At 35.4% G+C, this 22,868-nt stretch overlaps 1 protein-coding gene across 2 annotated transcripts; it reads left to right on the top strand.

Moving 5' to 3' along the window:
* The first annotated feature begins 7,445 nt into the window (after positions 1-7,445).
* On the top strand, positions 7,446-21,049 carry LOC131031104 (transcription elongation factor TFIIS). 2 transcript variants are annotated; one of them, XM_057962135.2, is made up of 3 exons: positions 7,446-7,849; positions 11,779-12,752; positions 20,566-21,049. In XM_057962135.2, exons 1-2 carry the CDS (start codon positions 7,673-7,675, stop codon positions 12,709-12,711), a joined length of 1,110 nt encoding a protein of 369 aa, XP_057818118.2. In that variant the 5' UTR covers positions 7,446-7,672; the 3' UTR covers positions 12,712-12,752; positions 20,566-21,049. The 2 variants fall into 2 exon arrangements, with proteins under 2 accessions (XP_057818118.2, XP_057818117.2); XM_057962134.2 differs by lacking the exon at positions 20,566-21,049 and having other exon boundaries at positions 11,779-13,117.
* Positions 21,050-22,868: the final 1,819 nt, after the last annotated feature.

Here is a 22,868-nt window from a genome sequence, read left to right as displayed (position 1 = left end):
AGAACCCTCCCAGTTATTTAGAATATTCTCATAATACATAACAACCTCAACTTCTATCTGAATAGGGTCCTCCATATTAACACCATAGCCATTTTTTATCTTAGTTATTCTATTTATAGCTCTCCTTTGCTTGGAGCTATTATGGAAGAATTTAGTGTTCTTATCCCCAACATTTAGCCAAGTTTCTCTAGACTTCTGATGCCAAAAAATTTCTTCATTAGCTAAGATATCTTTGTATTAAGCTAATAACCTCTTTTCTCTAAGATAGAGTGACTCATCCATACCATTTTTAATTACTGCATTATTAACCCTTCCTAGGTCTTCTTCTGATTTTATCTTTGACTCCAAGATGTTGTCGAAGTGATTTTTATTCCATGACAACAGTTTGTTTATTACTATCTTTAGTTTGCTAACTACCCTAAATAACTTAGATCCTAAAATATTTTTCTCCTACCACCATTGCTCTATTAACTCTAATACTTTATCATCTTTCAACCACATTTGTCCAAACTTGAAAGGGCACCTTTTGGGCCTCGTATCTTCTTTGATGGTTAGCTTGACAAGATAATGATCCGATCCAAATACATGGATAATGTCCACAGAAAGGGTATAAGGGAATTTCATCAGACTTTCTTTAAGAAAGAATTTGTCTAATTTCTCTGCTATGTTGCTAAAACCTCTTCTTCTATTATTCCATGTGAATGAATCTCTAGCAGTTTTAATTTCCATAATATTATTTTTATTGATCTAGTCCTTAAAATCAGTGGCCGATTGAGGTACTTTCCACCTCTCTCCCCATTTCTATGTATGATTAATTATGGCATTAAAGTCCCCTCCCAATATATAGATCTAGTTTGGGAATGCTAGCAAATATTGATCTATTTCGCACCAAACCCTTCTTTTGTCCCTATTCTGTGTTGGTCCATAAACATTTATCAAGAAGAACTGTAAGTTATTCTTAATGCTCTTCAACCAACCACTCATCCAGTTTTCTTGACATCTATCTTTAGTGAAGGAGACAAATCCAGGGTCCCATATCACTACAATACCCCCAAAGGCTCCCATTGTCAGGGAGCCTACCAATTCTATGACTCCTAGTCTTTTCCTAAAAGTATCAATGTCCCCTGTGTTGAGTTTAGTTTCTTGTATTAGTATGATATTTGATTTAGTTGTTGTGATGCAATGTTTTATAATACGCTACTTGTTAGCAACATTCACATTCGAGGTTAAGAGCTCCATAGCTCATTGGGAAGGACCTTCCCCTTCCTTGCATAAAACATAGAAGTCAATTTAGTCTAGCCCTCTACTGACCCATCTATAATTCTCAGTTCAAACATGGATTTTCTCCCTTTCTTCTTCAGTTGCTTGGCACAGTCAGGGGTTGCTTTCCCCGATTCAATTTGTGCAATTCTTAGGGTTTCAACAACTTCTTCATTTTCCTTATTGTTTAGTTCTAACATTATTTTTGCTCCATCTATCTTGACTTGGTCATCATCCCCTGATTTCATAATTTTTGCAATTAGTAATTGTTTTTGTAAAACCATTTCATCCTCATCAACTATTTCCTCCACAAAATTATCCGTAAGTTTACTGACTACCTCATTGCATATTTGATTCATTGCCAGATTAATGTTATTCTCATCCTTCTCGCCTCCCTCAAGCATAGATTCCTTAACTGTCCTATTTAGAGAAACCCTTTATTTAGCCTTATCCCCTTCTTCTTAAGGCATATGGATATTGAGTGTTATGGGTATCTTTTCAATAGTAGTGTCCTCACTCACTACATTCATCGACTGCTCATGAGCCTGTAGTGTTCTGTTGTCCCCATTTTTGAATTTTCAAAAATGTGACAGCCCCTTCAAATTTTTGATTTAAATGAGTCATTTTTGTCTCCAAGGCACATTTTACAAGGTGAAAAACTCACATTTGTTAGTGTCAAATTATTGAGGGGTGTCTTTGCCATCATTTTCCAAGTTTTGGTGAGTTTTGGTCTTCTTTTTCCTAACTTTTTGTTTAACTTCGGGTTTCAAAGCAATCACTGCAAGTTGATTTTTTTTACTCTAATGCACACTTCCCAAGGCACAATTTTGCTTTGCCCCTAGACTGGATTAATCCTCAGTTCATCCTCGTTCCACGTTTCAAATTTCATCACTTTTTGAGTTCGTTTGCTATGTTTTTTCTTCAATTTCGGGTTTTTTCTTCCTGACTATAGGTGAGAAATTTTCCTTTGATTGCAAGTTTTAATTTTCTCTTGTTTTAATGTTGTACGAAAATTTTAAAACAATTACAAGTGCACTTTATTTAAAACTTGTCGCTTGTAACTTACTTTTTATTTCCCCCTTGCTTTTTATGTCTTTTAAATCATTGTAGGAACTTTTTGGACAAATTACAAATGAATTTAAAATTATAAGTTTAAAAAGAACTTGTAATTTCTTTTAAAAGTTTCTACTTAAGTGATTTTTATATGTAATAGGGATTTTATTTCCCTTACAAGTCTTTTTAAGTTTTTAAAGTGTTTTTTATGTCTTATGTTTACTTGTAATGAGAATTTTATTTTCCTATTACAAGTTTTTATGTGTTGCTTTTAGTTGTAATAGGGATTTTATTTCCCTATTACAAGTCTTTTTTATTTAAGTTGTGTTATTTTAAACGGATTTTATTTCCCTATTACAAGTCTTTTTTATTTAAGTTGTGTTATTATAAATGGATTTTATTTCCCTATTGCAAGTCTTTTTTATTTAAGTTGTGTTATTTTAAACGGATTTTATTTCCCTATTACAAGTCTTTTTTATTTAAGTTGTGTTATTTTAAATGGATTTTATTTCCCTATTACAAGTTGTTTTGTTATTTATTTTTGCTCTTCTTCCTTTCAAACCCGAAATTGCTCAAGTGAAGGAAAAGTAATACAATTTAAAACTTGTAAAGGGGTTTTAAAAACTCGATTGCATCTTTGGAGGGCACATTTGCTTGTAGTTGGAGAGGAAAAACCCGATCTGCATTCTTGCTCTCATGAGTTCGATTTTGGTGGCATTCTTCCCTTAAACCCATTCCACGTTCATACTATGATGTTAGGAATCATTGCTTGTTGCTACATTTATCAGCAAAAATGGTTTTATGAAACATGTTAGGAATTTTTGAAGGTGTTTTTGCTAGTTCTTGCCATGTTTTGGAGCATGAAGTTTGCCCTTGTTGCCACATTGCAAACACGTCTTGCATTTTTCCTCCATTGTAGAGTGTTTGAAGTCAAATATACTTCTTCTTTCAAGCCATTTTTTCTGCAACAAGGAATGCAACATGGTGGTATCATTGTTCTTCCCCTTTGTTAGAAGGAGTAAATCATTCTTTTTACAAAGTAATAAATGTTGAGGGTTCAACTCATTCATTTGATTTTGGGTTTTACAAATCTGATTGCAAATAAGAGTTTTTCTCATTTTCCAAGTTTTCCATTACCGGTTGGTATCATTGTTTCCATTTTCCCCTCATGTCAAAACCCCATTTCATCCATTCATTTCACTTTCATCCATTTTCCCCATTTAAAGTCTACTTGCAATCGAAATTTTGAAACCCGATTGCAATTATGTCTTCACTTGCAGTCAGCCTTCTAGAACCCTAAATTGGTCCAAAATGCACTCAAAAAACACTTGAAAATGAGTTTTAAAAGTCCAAATACAAGTGCAAACTTATAGTTACCCATTACACATATGAAGTTGCATGTTTGTCCTCCATAATTGCAAGTCAATGCTCTTGTTTTTCCACACATGTAATGCAGTCTCCAAAACTCGAAATTGAGCTCTGGCCCCATTTTTGCATCAATTTATCCCTTCCCTTGTTAGTCTTGTTTGCACACATGATCTAGCAAATCAATGGATTAAGGCATGGGCCTTATTTTGCAAGCAGATTCCAAGATTGGAGGATGATACAAAGAAAGAAAAACAACATGATGGAGTCACAAAAGAAGAAGAGATACAATAACAATTCATGGATGCAAATTATAGAATGCTTTCAAGACAAAGATGGTCATGACATGAAAAGAGGAAGGAAACCCTTTCCCTCCTGAATGAATGGTACTGCCCCAAGAAAGAAAATAACTTTGAAGTTCGTTGGCGAAAGACATAGAGACTATCAAGGGTGCAAGTTCTTGTTCCGATTCGAGACGTCTTCACCGATCCAGAATACTTCAAGTTCTAACATCTTGTAGCAGCATGAAGATCATCACATACAAAGGATGATGTAGTTAGTGTCATATCTTCAGACACATAGATTAATTTCAATTATTCATTTGTAATTTTGTTTTGACTAGTTACATTAAAAAAAAAACTTTGTAATTGCAAGTTAACTCATCACTTGTATGTTTGTAATTACATGTAAATCAACTATAAGTTGAGTTCAATTAGGACTGTAGATGGGATAAGTCATGGTGGTTGAGAGAATTTCTCAAGTTAGTTAGATCCTCCCACCTTTTTCTCAAGGCTCCTCTCCCATAAATACTTGAGGGGATCTATTGTAATTTTTATATTTTGAAATGCAACAAAATTCTGCCAGTTTGTATGTGCACTCTATGACTTTGAGCTTAGATGTAAATTAGATTGCTTTCAATAAAAGAGGCAAGTTGTGTTGAGACTTTGTGCCAATTCAAGTTGTTATGTGACGACATTTTCTGGAGTTGATTGTGATTTTTGTTCTATTGTTCAAGAGGGATTTAAATTCAATCTTGCAGACTTTGAGCTGTTTATCATATTTGAAGCTAGTGTTGAAAGCTCAAGTGGGAAGATAGCTTGTAGACTTTGTGTTGCTTCTATTTTTAAGACTTGTGCATGTAAGGTGAAGTGCATCATGTAGTTAGACTTTGAGATGCTACATATTGTGCTTGGTTAGCAGAAAATCATCTAAAAAGGTTGATAGGAGAATAGATAGTTGAAGACTTTGAGCTTTCTTTTTGTTTTCTCATCCCGGGGAAGTGACAGAGGTCTTTGTGCTTTCATGGAAACTTTGCTTCTCTTTATATTCAAAAAATCCTACAAAAAGTCTCATTTCTATATTTGCTGTTATTTATTTCCAATCGCTATTACTTTTATGTGAAGAGAAAAGACTATAGTTTTTCTTGAAATAAGAAGAAAGACTATTGTCCCACCCATATTATATTAGTTTAGTTTGTAGATAGGGGGAGCGTTCTCTAAATTGGGAGAGTATCATACTCACACACTGTGGCTGAAACCACAATTTTGTACATCCCCCAGGTGTACAAAATTTTTAACCAACGTGTTCTTTGGTCATTTCGTTTTGTAGTTATTGCTACTTCTTCTATTGGCAGTGGGATATTATTTTCCAAAGCAAGGGGCGACTCCATAACCTCTTCCCTACCCTCAGTCATTTGAAATACCTCATTGTTAAAGATTGTTGCATTGCCTTCTACATGGGTCAATAGTACACGAGGTTTGTTTAGCAAGCTTTCACTCGCAATCTCCCCTTCTTCTATCTCAATTGGTCTATGAGGAGGATCGCTAGCAACTTCATGTTCAGATTGATGAACGTTTACATTGGAGCTCCCCATAGACATGTTATAACTACCATTGACACCATTTTCCTTAATGAGCGACGCATAGGTTAGGCTCTTATTTTTATTGACAGAGGCGTTGCTTAGTCTAAATACAATTTTGTCAGATACATGGCCATAATAAAATTCAAGGTTAATGCGATATCTAACACTTGCTATAATGAACTCTATGGTTTTTAATTGAGTTAAATTAATATCTATGTTAACTAGCATTTTTTAGATTTGAAGTGCGAGTCCAATCCTTTTCCAAGCCTACAAAACCTCCTAGATTATCTCCAATTTAAAATAATATTTGAGAATGCATAAGTTCAATAGGTAGATTTCTTAATCTTATCCATTTTGGCATCTTTTTGAACTTATGTGAACAAGGGTTAAAATTCGACTGCCAATCAAAGAATATAAAGTTGTAGCTCTGATAAAAACATAGTCCCCAACTAGCAGCTCATGTTTTAAGGCTTCCTTTCTATAATCAATAAAAAGAAAATCGTTAGGGAGAATAGTCATACTTACCTAGCCCGCGTATGATTGATTCAACCAACTTGCAATTGATTCAACAGGTTGTCCATTCCCGCTCCATTTGACAAAAAGACCAAATTTCCTACAATGGTCCCTCAAGCCCTTGGCGTATTTTTCTTCTCTGATTACTAGATTGGAATGACTTCCATCGCCCAATGGCCTAGGGTTTCCTTCTTTTGTTCTACTATGCCAAATGCGTGCATCAGACATAGATTTCCTATTGAATTGCTTCGCCTGGTGGTTAAACATATACCTGGGCTCTTGGTTCCTGAATTTTGTATGTGATAAAGGAATTGCATTTCCCTGAATTTGATCCGTTCGACTATCTTGGCACCTAGATATATGATTGCTACCGTGATTCAATTGACCTAACCCTCTCCATATTTTATTCTCGGGCCGAGTATATGGCAAAGGTGGGTTTGAGGAAGAAGCACCCCTAGGGTTTCGTTGCTCTCCTAGGGGAATCAAATTGGCTCCAGAGGCACATCTAGGGATTATTGAGGAGATGGGAGCAATCCACACTTGGTTGCCCAGATTTCTTCTCCCAAGATTTTTATCCCTGCCATTTTGAACGACCCTAGCTTGAGCAAGAATTGCCCTTTGTGCTTTTCTGGCCCTCACAACCCGCCATCCATGGGTATCTTGCTCTTTATAACCAAATCCAGAGTGCAAATTCTAAGGCCAAATTCTAAGGCCCTCATTCCCTCTAGCTTGACAGGAGGCCTTTTTCTGATTAATTGCTTTTTTTTGCATGTTGCGAGCCATCATTTTTTCCTTTTTTTACAAATATATAATTTTGACATTATTTTAACCTTTTAATTAATTAATTTTATTTTATTTTTTCTAATTGTGTATAAAGTGTTAGCTTTTCTTTATTTTTTATTAATTTTTATATAATTTTTTTACTTTTTTCTATTTTTTATTTTATTAAATTCTTTGTTCTCTCTTTCCACTTATTCTTTGATCAATTAGGTGTGACAATCAGTTTTAGGAATTTGATTTTGTTAATTTCTTTTACTCTTATATTGTTCCCCCAGTCTCCTTTACCAAACACCTTTGTGATTTTGAATCATCTCTTTTCAACCTCATTAATCATCCTCTTCTGCTTCTTTGATTTCCAATCCTTTTCTTTATAAAGAGCATGCTTTGCAACATATCTCATAGTTTTCCTTTAATTCATCGTGATGATCAATTGCAAAATATGATCCGAGATATTGATGCTAAGAACTTATACACAATTTTATCTACAAACTCTTTAACTCAAATTGTAACATCACCAATCTCGAAACATTTTAAAATAAATTATTCACTATATCCCATAAAATTCATAAGATTTTCTTATTTAAAAACTTTGAATCCCAACCCAAATTGTTGTGGTAAGGTCAAAAAGCTCTAGGAGAAGTAACATCACCCAGATTGTCGTAAAGTCAGTTGTATTTCGCTTCTTATGAGATAGGTATAGGTAAAACCCAATCATTCTCATTATTAGGACCCGATTGCAGCGCTCCATGTGAATGGGGGAACTGGGAACACAATAAAAATCGCAACACCTTCTGTCGTATTTTTTTCGATTGATGTTTGGCTGTGGTTTTAGCTGCAGCAATGGGTTCTAAGTCCATGGAGAGTGAGTTAGTGGAACTGTTCGAAAAGGCCAAGAAGGCCGCAGACAAGGCGGCCATAGATGAAGGCCCTGTGGAAGCCGAAGAGCAAAGATGTTTAGATGCCCTCACACTCCTAGCTTCTGTTCCTGTTACTATGGCTGTTCTCATCTCTTCTCAGGTGTTTGTCTTATCCCTCTCTATTTTATTTATCAAATTGTCATCGTAAATGCATTAAAATCTCTCTTTCGTAGATAGGAGGGTCGCTTTTAGGGTTTTGAAATAATTAGTCGGATTATATTGGGCTGCTTGTATTTTAATTAGAAGAAGCTCGCATGGTAAATTTTTATATTTAGATACCCTTTTTTTGGCTTATGTTATGCCTCTGTTTCTGCATTTGCAATCATCATCGTTTACTCTGTTAAGAGTAAACACTGTTGATGCGTGATCTAGATTTATATGTCATTAGATTCCATGATGAACTGAAACTATTTTCCTAAGGAGTTCTGTAGTTTCGAAGCAGCTATTTTTCAGTCTTTTCAGTTGATGGGGTAGTTAGTGATTTTCTTCTGCCTTCTTTTCCTGCTTCTATCGTTTTTTATCGTCTTTTAGTTAGATAGTGTTGAGAGCAGAGATAACTGTTTTAAATTTAGATATAAAGAAAAGTAGCAATAACACCGATCAATCTGTGTCAGACTACAAGAACATGTAGAGAGAGCACAGCTCAATAACTGGATTTGTTTTTCATTGTCATCATATTTTTTTTTACACCGATACATTGGCTCACTAACCGTCTCTCAATGTACAGCAGATGGTTTGTTCTTTACCTCTGCCTCAATGCATTATTGAACAGAGAGATTTTGCTACAAACTCTTTTTATTTGATTATCTCGATGTGGATGTATCAAGGCTGTTGGGGTTCGTCTGAGTTGGGCCTTTTATAAGTGTTTTATTCATATTGACATTGAAATATTTTTCTTTGTATATCTAATACTGAAATAGCGTGTGACGCGCTTTCAATATTTTCTCTTTATACTTTTGCAGTAAAGGCCTGTCTAAAGTCTGGACTCTTGTATTAATATTTACAGTCATGGCTATACTTTCTTTGTAGTAATATTTCCAGTCGTGGCTATACTTTCTTTGTAGTAATATTTCCAGTTGCGTCTATACTTTCTTTGAGACAGTATAGAAATTCATGTCATCACTAAATATCAAATTCCATAGGTGCTTGATATTATATTAATTCTGCAAGCTTGATATTATATTAATTCTGCAAGGGTTTTCTGTTACATTCTTGTAACTACTAAGCATAAACTTGACAATTTCCACTATTGGGCATACTCCATCATGTTGAATACATAAACTGATGGAAAGCATAACAGATAGCTGGAAATGTCCTCTTCAAGTGACTTTTTCTAATGTTGTTGAATCTGAAATGTTAATACACAGTTGCAGGTCTGCACATCCTCCTTTAGTGTATAATACTTAAAACTTCAACAGATCAGTTAGGTTCAGACTGCACATTTGTCCTTGTATTACACGATCCATTTTCAAAATGTCCAATATAAAACAGAGTGCTTTCGTACTTTTTTTCATTTAGGTTCTTGTATTAAAATTTTCAACTGTGTTTTTAAGAAATATGCATGCCATCATCTCTGTGCTGAATGCAATGGCATCAATCGCTGTTCTGAATGCAACAGCATTATGCATACTCAAATATTGGATATCAACAAGTCGCACAGTGTTTATTGTTTCTCTTATCATCATTTAAGAGCCAACTATGCATAAAACATCTTTAAAATGCTGAGGAGGCTGTTAGTGTTGACTACCCATTCAGCTCATCAGAAAGGTGTTATGCTTCCGTGTCTGTTATCTATCACAGCACCCATATAGAAACCAGAAACAACATAATGCTTGAATATTTGTAAATAAGTCCGTGAGCAGCAAAGCATAAAAGATCCCTGCAAAAAAGATGGGAGGAATCATCATACATTCTGTTGTCGTAAGAGGGTTATATGACCATCTCATCTTTGCATGACAGACCTCAACAATCAAGAGTAGGAGCAGCAGTGTCATTGCTAAGCAAATCTTTTGGCTGTCCTTTGTTTTTCTATACTAGCAATGAACAGTGTTATTGTCTGCTCTGTAGTTGTATGATATGGTCATTGAAACCAGTCATTTTCTGTTACCTTAAAAATATTTGTACATATAGAGAGACTGATTTCCTCCTGCAAGCAATTAAGTCTCCTACTAGACGCTGCATTTTGTCTTAGGAGACAGTCCAAAGACAGTTTCACAACACAAAGTTGGGGGTTAAAACACTATCTTCCCGTATCACTATTTAAAATAAACATATTAATCGTCATCAAAGGAATGTTTAATCTGCGTCACAGAAAATCCTGGTGGAACAGAGTTTTCCTAGCCTGTATTTGTGATATATCCCTCACTTTGGGAAGTTTAGCCACAAGGCCTCTTTCAGATCCCTTCCATTCTGTCTCATCCACTGGACTAGAGAATTCTTCTTCTTCCTTTTAGAAATGGGATCTAATCATATCCGTTTGATACTCAATGAGATCCAAGTTGCCTTGTTGGAGCTTCTTTGTGCTGCAGCATAAAGCCATTGAGTACCTAGCAGATCTGCTGGCTTTGTCGCATTCAGTCTAGAGTCCTTAGACTTGTTTTTCTAGGGTCTGTGGAACAGAAAGGAATTACTTTGGGCAGTACTCTGATTACCTAATTTGCTGAATTGTGGGATATTTTGGGCAATTCGGGGTACAAAACTTACCAGACGGATTCTGAAACGAATCTCCTGTGAGGGCGTCTGGGGTTCGTGTTTTTAGATGCCAATATTTTTATTGATTCTAGTTTGATCTTTTTGATATTCTTTAACCTACAGCGCTGACTAGTGAACTCAGAACTTATCTATCATGAGATTCTAGTTTGATCTTTTTGATATTGAAAATTGAATTTAAATTAGTATGTTATGTTTCAAATTTGAAATTTGTAATGGTTTTGTTTAGCATATGTATTGGTATATGACATTCTAAACTTAATTCTATTTTTTTAGCTATATATATATATGTATGTATTATTTTTGTATGAACGTACTATGAATGTACCAGAAGCCTACCCACCCCCCGAAAAAATTTCTGCTGTACTGGCGTTTCATACCCATGTACCAGTTCCCGTTCCCGATTCGGCAACTTAGTTGATTTCCAATGTCTCTCTAGATCAACTTCTATGGTCCTTGGGCCTTTATCTTATTTGGCAACAATAACCCTGATATTTTCTATTTTGATACCCTTCTTTAATTGGTAGTCAAACACGTCTTATATGTGAAATCCTCTTATCCTCTAGTGATTTCATCAGTTTAGTTGCTTATTGAATAATTCTTTCTACCTGCGAATTGGAAGTTAGCGCCATATTGAGACTTGCTACCACAATCAATGCTCTTCTTTTTTCCATAATTTGCCAGCTTTTTGACTATGCTACCTATAGATCTTTATGCATTGCTTTTAAGTTTTATTTCTTGTATATATATTGTTGTAATATTATATAACCCATGATGTCTAGTACCAGCAATCCCTTGTCATCTCAAAATGCACCAGCCATGCTAGTTAGACCGGGATTTAACTCAACCACTCCATCAAAGTTGAATTTAATCCATCCAGGATTTGTGGAGCTTAGATCCAGAATGGCATTATATTTATATATTGAAAATTAGAATAATTTAGATGGTGTGGAAACTTGTCATCTCATTCTCTCATCAGGGGATTTGAATATTTAGAAAGGTTCAGCTTTAATGGTTGAACTTAAATGCCTTTTGAAGAAGCTTTTGAATCTGATTAATGATTACATGATGCCTTGTGCCCCCTGAAAATCTATTCCTACCTCGAATGCTTATATGTGCCTGAAAAATGTATTCCTATCTTTAATGTTTATCTTGAATCAATGCATTAAAGCTGACTTATTTTGAAATCTTCATCAAAGTTTTAGGCTACACCAGCTGAGTTGTGAAACCAAGCTTTTTGTTTTCCAGAGTCTTCTCTCCAATTCAAGTTGCTTATTCTAATGTTGATAAGATGGTTGTCTTTTCTATTTTCATTACCAGGTTGGTAAGCGACTTCGAAATCTCACAAAGCATCCTCGGGAGAATATTCGTTCTGTTGCACAAGATATACTTGAAGATTGGAAGAAGGTTGTTACTTCAGAAACTATGGCAAACAATGGAAACAAAGCTTCAAAGTCTGAGAGGTCAGAGTCTATCAAGGTTGAGAAGAAACCAAAGATAGAATCAGAGTCTATCAAGGTTGAGAAAAAAGTAAAGTTAGAATCGGAGTCTATCAAGGTTGAGAAAAAAGTAAAGGTAGAATTGGAGTCTATCAAGGTTGAGAAGAAAGCAAAGGTAGAACCAGAGTTTGTCAAGGTTGAGAAAAAACTAAAGGTAGAGTCAGAATCTACTAGCATTAAGAAAGCATCTTCATCATTAAATGGCCCTCCCAAGTTGACAAGTATGATTAAGTGTAACGATGTAAAGCGTGACAAGTTTCGGGATATTCTTGCAGAGGCTTTCTCCAAAGTGTATACAGAAGCTGAGGGGGAGCACTTGGAGAGAGTAAATGCATGTGATCCCATACGGGTTGCAGTTTCTGTCGAGTCAGTGATGTTTGAAAAATTAGGGCGTTTTGATGGAGCTCAGAAGGTCAAGTATAGGTCTATAATGTTTAATCTTAAAGATGGAAGTAATCCAGACTTGCGAAGGAGAGTTCTTTTGGGGGAGATTAAACCTGATAAACTTATTGTTATGACAGCAGAAGAAATGGCTAGTGATCAAAGAAAACTTGAGAACAAGCAAATTAAAGATAAGGCTCTTTTTGAATGTGAACGTGGCCAGAATCCTAAAGCTACAACAGACCAGTTTAAGTGTAGTAAATGTGGCCAGCGTAAGTGTACCTATTATCAACTGCAAACAAGAAGTGCAGATGAACCTATGACTACGTTTGTCACATGTGTGAACTGCAATAACCACTGGAAATTCTGCTAAAGCTCATTCCTTACATTGAGTTCGAAATTCAGCAGAATCAGGTTTGTGGGGTGCTGCATTTCTGTTTGCTGCTTTACATTACTCTTTGAAAGACAGCATTTATACAAGATTGAAATTCGTTGAGTGTTCATGTGAGAATAGGATGTAGTTGATTGGTTAGGTTACCATTAGATTCTGTTCAATTGCCAGGTTCATGCGATAACTGCATGAATGATATATGTTCAGACAATGCTCTCTCTAGGATTTTAATGGAATTAGGTGCTATACATTCTGGTAAGAATAATTATTTTTTTCACAGAACTTACTAAAGCATCTTTTAAGATGTGCATCAGACAGATAAATTGCTGTGTTCTCTTTTCCTCTTGATATTGTCAATATCATTAAAGAAGTAGTTGCATTTCTTCCACTCATTGGATTGAGTGATTCCTTTTGATTCTTTCTTGGTGCTTTGCAATTGTGGCTTGTGTGGTTTACACTAGATGGTAGTAGAGACTGTTCTAGTTTGTAGGGTATGCCTTAAATCACTCACAGATAAGGTAGGAGCATGTTTATTATGCATAAATGTCCCCAAAGGCAATTCACAGGAGTGATGGTGAGAGTTATCGGACACATATCTTGGTCTTTGGGGGATTTAACTTTAGATGCCTAAATTTGGTTACTCAAAGTGGTAAGTTACCATTATCCTGTCATGAAGGATGGTTTAGTTTAATGATAAAGGTGATTTTTCTAAGCATGTAAGTTATAAATAAAAGGCTGATGAGATCATCAGGGAGGAGAGATGGACATCCTTCCATAAATGATGTTCAGCATTTAGTATGCTTATTGGATATGGTGTTTCATTTCTATCATTATGTCATGCTCATTCAGTCCTCTTTGTCAGTGGAGTTGCACATTAGGACTGAAGTTTGAAAACTTGACATGGAGATGGGATGGAGTATGTCAAACAAGTGGACTGACCTGCCCGATGAGAAGTTGATGGTGCAGTTGGCATCAAGAAGCTAGTGTCTTGTGCCATAAGATATTCTTTTTATGCATGTTTGTGACAATTCATGCCTATTAGGAGAGTGGGCATATCCTATACTATGATATGCAAATCAGGGTCACAGTTGAGGAATCCAATGGACAAACCTTTGTGAATGGCCCATTTGAAGGTTGATCTCCGTCCTTGGATGACTGCATTCAGTAAAGAATGCAGTGCAGCTGGTTAGGTGAGTCAGGATTCTAACAGATTTTAGCTAGTTGGCCTGATGTGGCAATCTCTTGCTTATGTTTGGAGAATTTTGTAAACTCTGATTGAAGGTTCTTTTCATGTTGTATTTAGGATTGAGGAATATGACTGCATTTAGGTATTTTGAAGGTACTTTTCATGTTGAATTTTGACTATAATGTTCTGGATTGTTTGATTCTTTGTTTTAAACTGTGAAGTTAAGTGAAAAATATCTTGGAATTTGACAATTTTGTAAAAGAACTGAAACCAAAATTCAAATTCATTAACATCATATTATTCATGGAAAAGTAGTTAAAGTCGTCAAGGTGTTTAGAACCAAGATTTGAATTTATGGATTGGTTGAAATAGGAAATTGCAATAGAAAATGAAGTCTCCAAAAGAATAGTTTTGTTAGTTCTATTGCATACCATATACTACAAATTTATCATCTGGAGTTTGAATAAAATGGTATAGTATACAAATTTATCATCTGGAGTTTGAATAAAACGGTATAGTATACAAATTTGCTAAAAATTTAGCAGATATAATTATTTTACAATCAATGTCTTAATTCATTTGGTCTCTTGCCTGCCTAATTATATACTGGTAGAATGGGGTTTAAACTACAATCAGTTGTCTGACCACTGCGAATTATGTTGTGAGTGAGTTCTTGTAAGAATGCCTCATCTCATCCTGTGATATAAGATCTAGAACTGTTGCTCTTGCTTGTCACTGTTTTAATGAGATGTCAAAATCAAAAATCATGGTGGGCCCAACCAGGTACTGCACATATTTGATATGATTTGAGACAGATTTGAGTGCAAATAAATATTTTGAGCCTTTGCTAAGTTGAGATGATTTTTCTTTATTTGATGAATGTATATTGATATGTTTTTTCCACAGAAGCTAACCGATCTTTGATTCTTTTTATGTAGTGACGTGTCTTTGGTGCTAAATTATAAGATCATATGAAACAGGAATACAAACAATAATTTGGACTTAAAAATAGCGATCTCAGCTTTGTAGTTTCTTAGTAAACAAATAACCAACAAATTTAGCAAGGGATGCCTTGCTGGATATTGCTTCTAAACTCCATACAAGTTAAGGCTTACTATGTGTACAATCTGATGTTTAAACTTTAAAATGGTACTCTGATCATTAAATTTTTCTTCAAATTCCATCTTAATGCTACCATGGTCATCACATTTAAGGCATTGCTATCACATTTCATATTTGTGAGACTATGATCCCACTATACATCAGTTGTTGCTCTTTCCAATAGCATATGGTGAAGACCATTGCTCTATGATCCTTACCTTCATACGCATCCTCTAAGCCATGATTCATTGTCAAGTGTTTGTTATTGGTATTCATCTTTGAACATAAGTGTTTTGATGATTGACCAACATGAAGGTCAACAACTTGTATACCATAACTTAGTAGCGAGCTTTCCAGGTTTGTAACCTGAGTGAATTTGTTGCATCAGTCACATCATCATGACATTTTAATGATAGTTGCAAAAGTTTGGATGACTTGACCTGCTACAAGATGGGGGCAAAGAGCAAAGCTAAAAAACAAGAGTTTCCACTATGGTGATTACAGAGTATTGCGAAGGAGTGTACCACTTTACAACAAGTAAATCTAGGATCTAGCTGAAAATATTAAAATTGGGACAGATCTGGGGGTGGGAAAGGTGTAGGTCCAACCAAGCAACAAGATATATGCCAAATCAAGCTAATTGTTATGAAAATTGTGAAGTACAATTTGCATTGCAACAAGATGATAGTGACCCTAATTCAACTTAAGATCTATTGGTCATGCTGTTCCATTTTTTATGAATAAGAAGAGTTGAGTTAGAGAAAGCACTGTTCACATAACCTCAATTTCCTTATGAGCAATACAATATGAATGTGCAACAGCGAAAGTAAAGCTGCAATGCACACATATAACATGAGAATGATTATCAATAATACCCAAGCCCTATATGTAAAGATGGCAATGATGCAATATGAATACTTTAGTCGCTAATGCAAGGTTCTTTATGGTTGCTCCAAAAAGGCATTTATAGAGGCCACAAACTAATCTTCAAGGATTTCAGGATTATATGGTTGGAGGGCAAGGTGGTGTTGCTGATATGAAGCAGATGAGAAGCGACTGCTCGACTGAATCCTATTGGTGAGCTTGAAAAGGAATGCTAGTGAATATATGATGCAAGCATGTAGAAGAGAGGCATGCTGGCACGAGGTAGATGTCCTTTGTATTATTGTTGTAGTAGATTTACCTCTTTTAGTGTAGAGTGCTCTGTGAGCTGGTTGATCATAGTGATGGCGAAAGATTAGCTGATGTGATGGTATGGTATGAAGTTCCCATGATGTCAATAGATCAAGTGCACTGAAGTAGGATGGGGACAGGATAGACCTGAAGTTGGGATCATTTAGGCAGATATAATGGAAGTGTCGTTAACTGTGCCTGAGGATCCAAAGAAGTCACAAATGGTAACACAGATTTTCAAGATAATTACCAAGGCAACATCTCAGATTTTACAAGAATTTTTTGGTGATGATGCCAATAGCTTAATTATGGGAGAGGTCAATTACATGGAAAGGGAATCTAAGAGAAGCGGTGGCAGTAATTTGGCACAAAGTGGAATTTAACATTGGGTTTTACATTATTATAAAATTAGTAACTACAGTAACATGACATGTGGGTGAAAGTTTAGCTTCTTTCTATGCATTAAAGCTGGAGCATTTTTTTCTCAATCAAGGTTATTGCAAAATATGCAATATTATGATTCCCTTAATCATTAACTTTATACGGTGAACATAGCAAGGGCTTTATAATTACTTGATCATTAAAGTCAAAGTCCAAAACCTCAGAGTTGTTTAGGCCCCATTTTTCATGTCAAGAGTGGGACATGCAGAATTCTTTTCTCTTATGTTAGGGTGTGTGGGTTTGGTTTTGTGTTTTTTTGTTAATATTAATAAAAAAGTTTTTTGACTAGTATTATAACTACTTCTCCACTTGCAAAAATAATTGAAGGAATAAGAAATCTTTCTCAAGAATGAACGGACAGTTTTAGGTTGTCTTGTAAAAGGATATTGATACAGTTGAGGATAGGGAGCCAAATGAATGGTGACCTTTTCCTTGCAGCAACACTTATATACTCTCTCACAATCCAAAATCTTTCAGTACAATACTACCCAAACATGTGCAAGATTCGAGATTCAGCAAAAACCTTAATAATTGAATGGAAATCACACAAGATCCTTTGAACACATAGGAACTGCTTTGTATTAGATTTTATTGTACATTCAATTCAGCAAAATATCAGAATTATTATATTTACATCTCTCCTACACATCTAGCTAGACAAAATTACATCCAAAAATTCTGGTAAAAGTCCGTCAGAATTTCCTTTGTAAAAACAACATTTAGATGTACAAAAGAACATTCAAAACAATCTATAACAACAAACACAGACTCTGGGCTCAAACAAGGCCTAAGAACAAAATAAAACTTCTACATTGTCTTCTTTCAACCTGCAAACACTGAAGAAATCTTGCTCTCTGTTCGCTTAGCCTGCAAACATTGAAGCAATTTTGTATTCCGTCCCTTCAACCTGCAAAACAACTCAATGGAACTCCACTTTTTCTCATCCAAACGTTTGATTTTATGCTCCATCCTCACAATGTGGTGTCCAAAAGAAGAGGGTTAAAACATGGCCAAATGTAACTGCATCTCACAAATGTGATGCCCAAATCAAGAATAGTAAAGTGTAACTCTGACCATCAAGAATTAACTCATCCGCTGACCAAAAATAGCCTAGTTGGGGTCTTCCTTCTAACATGCATCAACATGCAAGTCAAGTTTATTACATGCGTTCTTATGCCCAAATGGAGTGCTCAAATTCCAATGTGGACTGGGACAAGTGGAAAAGGCCCTCCTACTAGTAACTCGTCATCTATGATGTGTCATAGATGCTCTTACAGGTTGTAGTGATGTGTCATAATCACATCATTAGCAAGCCAACAAGTGTCCAAAGAAATTTTCAATCTTCCACCAAGTGGGATGCCCAAAATGAGAGGGAAACTGTTTTGAATTTGAAAACTTTGAATTTCAAACATTACCTCCACACCAGGAAACCAAGGTTATCACAAACAAACCAACATTGAACGTACTGCACTACCTTGACGATGCTCTTGCATTGTATGTTATTTGACCAGGATACAATTTACATATAGTCTCGCATTTCTGAACCATTTTTTCTGCTATGATAAGAGACAACTTGTTTATGGTATTGGAATTTTATCCAATCAAATGCACTGTTATAAATCATTTAGATTCAGTTAGTTGAATTCAGCATTCAAGATATACATTTTGGACTGCTATTTCAATGTATCAGTGTAATAGGCACTAATTGTTGCATCCTTAGTGATTTAGTTGATTTTTTGTTCTAGTGTTGGTATATTTTTCTTGAAGCATCATGAAAAGCCTTATTTGAAGTGTGTTGTTTACCATGCTACATGCCAGATCCACATGATAACTGGTTTCCCCAAGGCAATTGTGTAACATGATACATTTGAATGAGCCAACAAGTTTGCAAAGGTTTAAATGCCTAAGCAATTGGTACACTGTTTATGTGTGTGAAGTTGTGAATGATAATGATTCAAATTTAAAGTATATAATTACACTGTATGACTAACTCTCTCTTCTTGTAATTCCATTTTATGGAAACACTAAGATGAAATACAACACTGTAAATAATGAGGGGGAACAAATTGAGCTTAGGGAGTACTATAACTTTGGTGGGGCATGGTCACACATATTGAGGCAAGTGCAGAACACCATGAGAAAATTGGTAGGGAAATCAACGTTCAGTGCATGTTGACTTTAAACAATGTTAGCACTTTAAACTTTAAGGAGGTGAAAGAGGACTTCCATTACATTCAAAAGCCTGCTTTTTACACCTAAACATCTTTAGTTGCCTTGCTTTGGAGTAGCATATTTGGATTACAGTATTGAGTATTTTTTGACTTGCCATTTCCACAAAGTCCCACCATGACAGTCCACTCCAGTTATTACTATAGGCATCTAGTCCAGTCACAAAGAAGCAGAGAAGGGTTCAGTGAAGTTACAATGGTGCTATTTGGGATGGTTTCAGAGATGCAGTCACACACAGCAGGTTTAAATCCTTAGTCTTAGAAATTGGATTGAAATGTCTCAACACTGGGGGACTTACACTAAAAACATCTGGCTTCAGTAAACTCCTCCTTCAGTAAACAATAGTGCTATTTGGGATAGTTTCAGAGATGCAGTCACGTACAGCAGGTTTAAATCCTTAGTCATAGAAATTGGATTGAAATGTCTCAACAATGGGGGATTTACACAAAAAACATATGGCTTCAGTAAACTCCTCCAGGCTTTGTTTATAGTATATGATCATTCCCCATGAAGCAATGTCAATAACTCAAATAAGCGACATAGATAATCCTTACACTAATTTGATTTTGCAAAAGAACTAATCATATGATTATATGACATGGATGGAGTGAGAAGGTTTCCTATTCTCTCTCATCCATGAAATGAATTTTGCTGATTCATATAAAGTGATATTAGTTAGGAAGAAACGTGGCATGCATGCAAAAATAGAAAGAAGCCGCCTAAGTGTTGCAGTGACAATTTATAAGAGACAATAGATTCTGGTGATTAAATAGTGAACAATCAACAAAGTAGGCTCCCAGCAATGAAGAAATATAAATGCGTTAATGTGATCTTCCAAGTCCCTCAGTTTGGGGAGAGACTTATAGTTTATAAAGATAGGTTATTGGGCACTTTGATTGGATGCCCGTGTAAGAGATCATAAAGCCCCTAAATTACTCTTTATATGGAGAGACTTATGGCCTATGAAGATTGATTATTGCACACCTATGTTAGGATGCCTGCATGAGAGAGATTTTAAGCTATGTTTTCCTTCTCATTGGTTTCTATATTATGTGTATTGTATCTGGCATATGTTCATATATATTTAAATTTATACATGATTATATGACATGGATGCAGTGAGAAGGTTTCGTATTCTCTCTCATCCATGAAATGAATTTTGCTGATTCATATAAAGTGATATTAGTTAGGAAGAAACATGGCATGCATGCAAAAATAGAAAGAAGCCGCCTAAGTGTTGCAGTGACAATTTATAAGAGACAATAGATTCTGGTGATTAAATAGTGAACAATCAACAAAGTAGACTCCCAGCAATGAAGAAATATAAATGCGTTAATGTGATCTTCCAAGTCCCTCAGTTTGGGGAGAGACTTATAGTTTATAAAGATAGGTTATTGGGCACTTTGATTGGATGCCCGTGTAAGAGATCATAAAGCCCCTAAATTACTCTTTATATGGAGAGACTTATGGCCTATGAAGATTGATTATTGCACACCTATGTTAGGATGCCTGCATGAGAGAGATTTTAAGCTATGTTTTCCTTCTCATTGGTTTCTATATTATGTGTATTGTATCTGGCATATGTTCATATTTATTTAAATTTATACCTGATGCACACAACATGCCTGGTGGATTATCATGTTAGATGACCCTCGCCTGGTATGCAGAGGTGAGAGTAATGGGGTTTTACCGTTTACACTGTACAGGTCTGGGATGGTTCCTACTGCGATTGGTTTCAATCCCCGTGCCTTGGATCCTCTTTCAAGTGTATATCCTGTTGAAACATTTCTCAAACATCCAATACCTCTTGCAGAGGGTGATCGGTATGTATTATCTATTGAACTTTTCCATCAGTGGAGCTCAAACTTGAGGGACCAGTAATTGCCTGGTGTATGCTTGAGCCCTGAGCATAATCAGCCGAAAATTAAACAGAATCTCGGGGGTCACAATAAACTTGGTATACTTCATTTCCTGTTTCTCTTTTTGGAATACTTTAATGTACATTACAAATCTTGAACCACCGCTACATTCATAAAAAGTCTTATTCTTTCAAGCAGCGGCAGAACGAATGCATTTTGAATGAACATAGGAAGTGTTTACCGAAGAATCTTACTTGAATATGCAAACAAATGAGGTCAATTTTTATTTTGAAAATTGGGGAGCGTAAACATAACCTGAATATTATGGTCATGTCAATATCTGAGCTCTTTTTTGGCTTAAGCTTGGTTAGGTTGCCCTATATTTAAATTAATTCATATAGCCATTACAATTCGACGAACAACATAAAAGAGAGCAGGAAAAAATGCAAACATTTGCAACTATGGCATACAGTCGTCAAGGTTACATGGAAACAATGACAGTATTGCAAGTGCAAGGATGGTTCATGAATTTTGCATGGGTAGTTAGCAATTGCCTCATAATTAAACATTGCTGCAAGGGAGAACATACAGGCATCCCAGGATTGCCATTAGTATGGAGAAACAGAAAGAACATAGAAAATTACTTGCCTGGATGATACTGAGTCATTGGGTATTAGTATTTTTGTGTAGCCATTTCAGTGTCTTTTCTACACAACACTTCATAGACAACAGTGGACTATTTTATTATAAATAACCCCTGTAAACACATTTCCTGTCGCAAAACTCTAGTAGCCTCGTTCCCTCTTTTCGATACAGGGTGGCTAGGGCACATTTTTTAGCTGACTCCGATGATTTTGTTTTTGATGTTGAGCCTGGCGCAGGAAATGATCAGGGACATTCTGGACACATCCCCTAGTTATTTTCTTGCAGTTTTCAGAAACCCCTTGTTGTTTTCTTGCAGTTTTTGGAAACCCCTTACCTATTTTCTACAGTTTTTGATTTCAGATTTCATTCGAATGTTAAATAGTTGTTTGTTTCACGTGGCATTTTTAAGTTCTGTTCTGAGGCGCTTAGCTCAAACAGAATACATATTTTTTGATAATTAAATAGTTACAGAAGATTCAAACTTCCATTTTATAATTTTAGCTTTAGTCGTTTTCAACGGTTTCTGATTTCATACTGATTTTGAATTGTCAATGTTCCTTGCTTGACATTTCACTTCATAAGTAAGTTTTTCATGTGTCGGTGGTGAATGATTGCATCAGTTCTTTTTAATTATTAAATGGCTACAAGTTTCAAACTTTCACATTTATTTAAATAAAACATGCATTATGAGCTTCTAATAGCTTGTGACTTTTTTTTTTTTTTTAAGTCATTTAAGAACCTGTCGATGGGTTTATTTCTTTGATTTAATGTCAAAAGGATTGAGGAGCTTCCATGTTGTCAATTGGGGCATAATTGAGACCTTATTCATTCTTAGTGTTGAATTAAACATATATCGAGACTTGATTCTTGGTAGGTTTTTGTGAAGCATGCAATGACTCGACTTTTACTTAAAGATTAAAGACCATGTAAGTTAATAATATTTAATTATTCTTATATTGAGACGTAGGTCTTTATGAAGCACACAATGACTCAACTTTACTTAAAGATTGAGGACCAAGTTAGGGTAAGGTTCCCTGGAGGGGGTCTTCTTAAAAAAACTAAGTGGGTGCTGCTGAGGTCTTTTTAAGAATATTTTTAAGCTGGTGGTCCCATGATTTAGTAGTGCAGTTCAGTTTAAACTTTTAAGCTGTGAAATTTAGGGAAGCTATTGGTCTCTCGAAAAATGTTTATAAATAAAAAATTAATAAATTAACATCATTTTCCTTCTATTTCTTTTCTGGTGAAAATCTAAAATATTAGCTAATTGACAAGTGGCAGAAAATATTCCTAAGCTAGTGGGGTAATTGCACCTGCTGAAATGTGCAGCTCTAAAAAATAAAGGCGGCTAGTTTTCAGAAAAAGATTTCAAATAATCCTGTAGTATAAATTTTTATGATTTGCAGGATCACCTGCTCCATGAAAATAATCCCAAAGCCTCCCATGAGACCTTACCGTTAAGCTAACTTGTAATTTATTAACACTTAAATCAACCTTAAAATTTAAAG

Source organism: Cryptomeria japonica, chromosome 7 (assembly GCF_030272615.1).
Source record: "Cryptomeria japonica chromosome 7, Sugi_1.0, whole genome shotgun sequence".
Lineage (NCBI taxonomy): Eukaryota > Viridiplantae > Streptophyta > Pinopsida > Cupressales > Cupressaceae > Cryptomeria > Cryptomeria japonica.
Note: the sequence above shows the minus strand (reverse complement) of the source record. Positions and strands in the feature narration are given on the sequence as shown.

Coding starts and splice junctions, on each gene's coding strand:
- LOC131031104 (XM_057962135.2), top strand. CDS start 7,673: ATGGGTTCTAAGTCCATGGAGAGTGAGTTAGTGGAACTGTTCGAAAAG. Junction 7,850..11,778: donor CTGTTCTCATCTCTTCTCAG/GTGTTTGTCTTA, acceptor TTTCATTACCAG/GTTGGTAAGCGACTTCGAAA.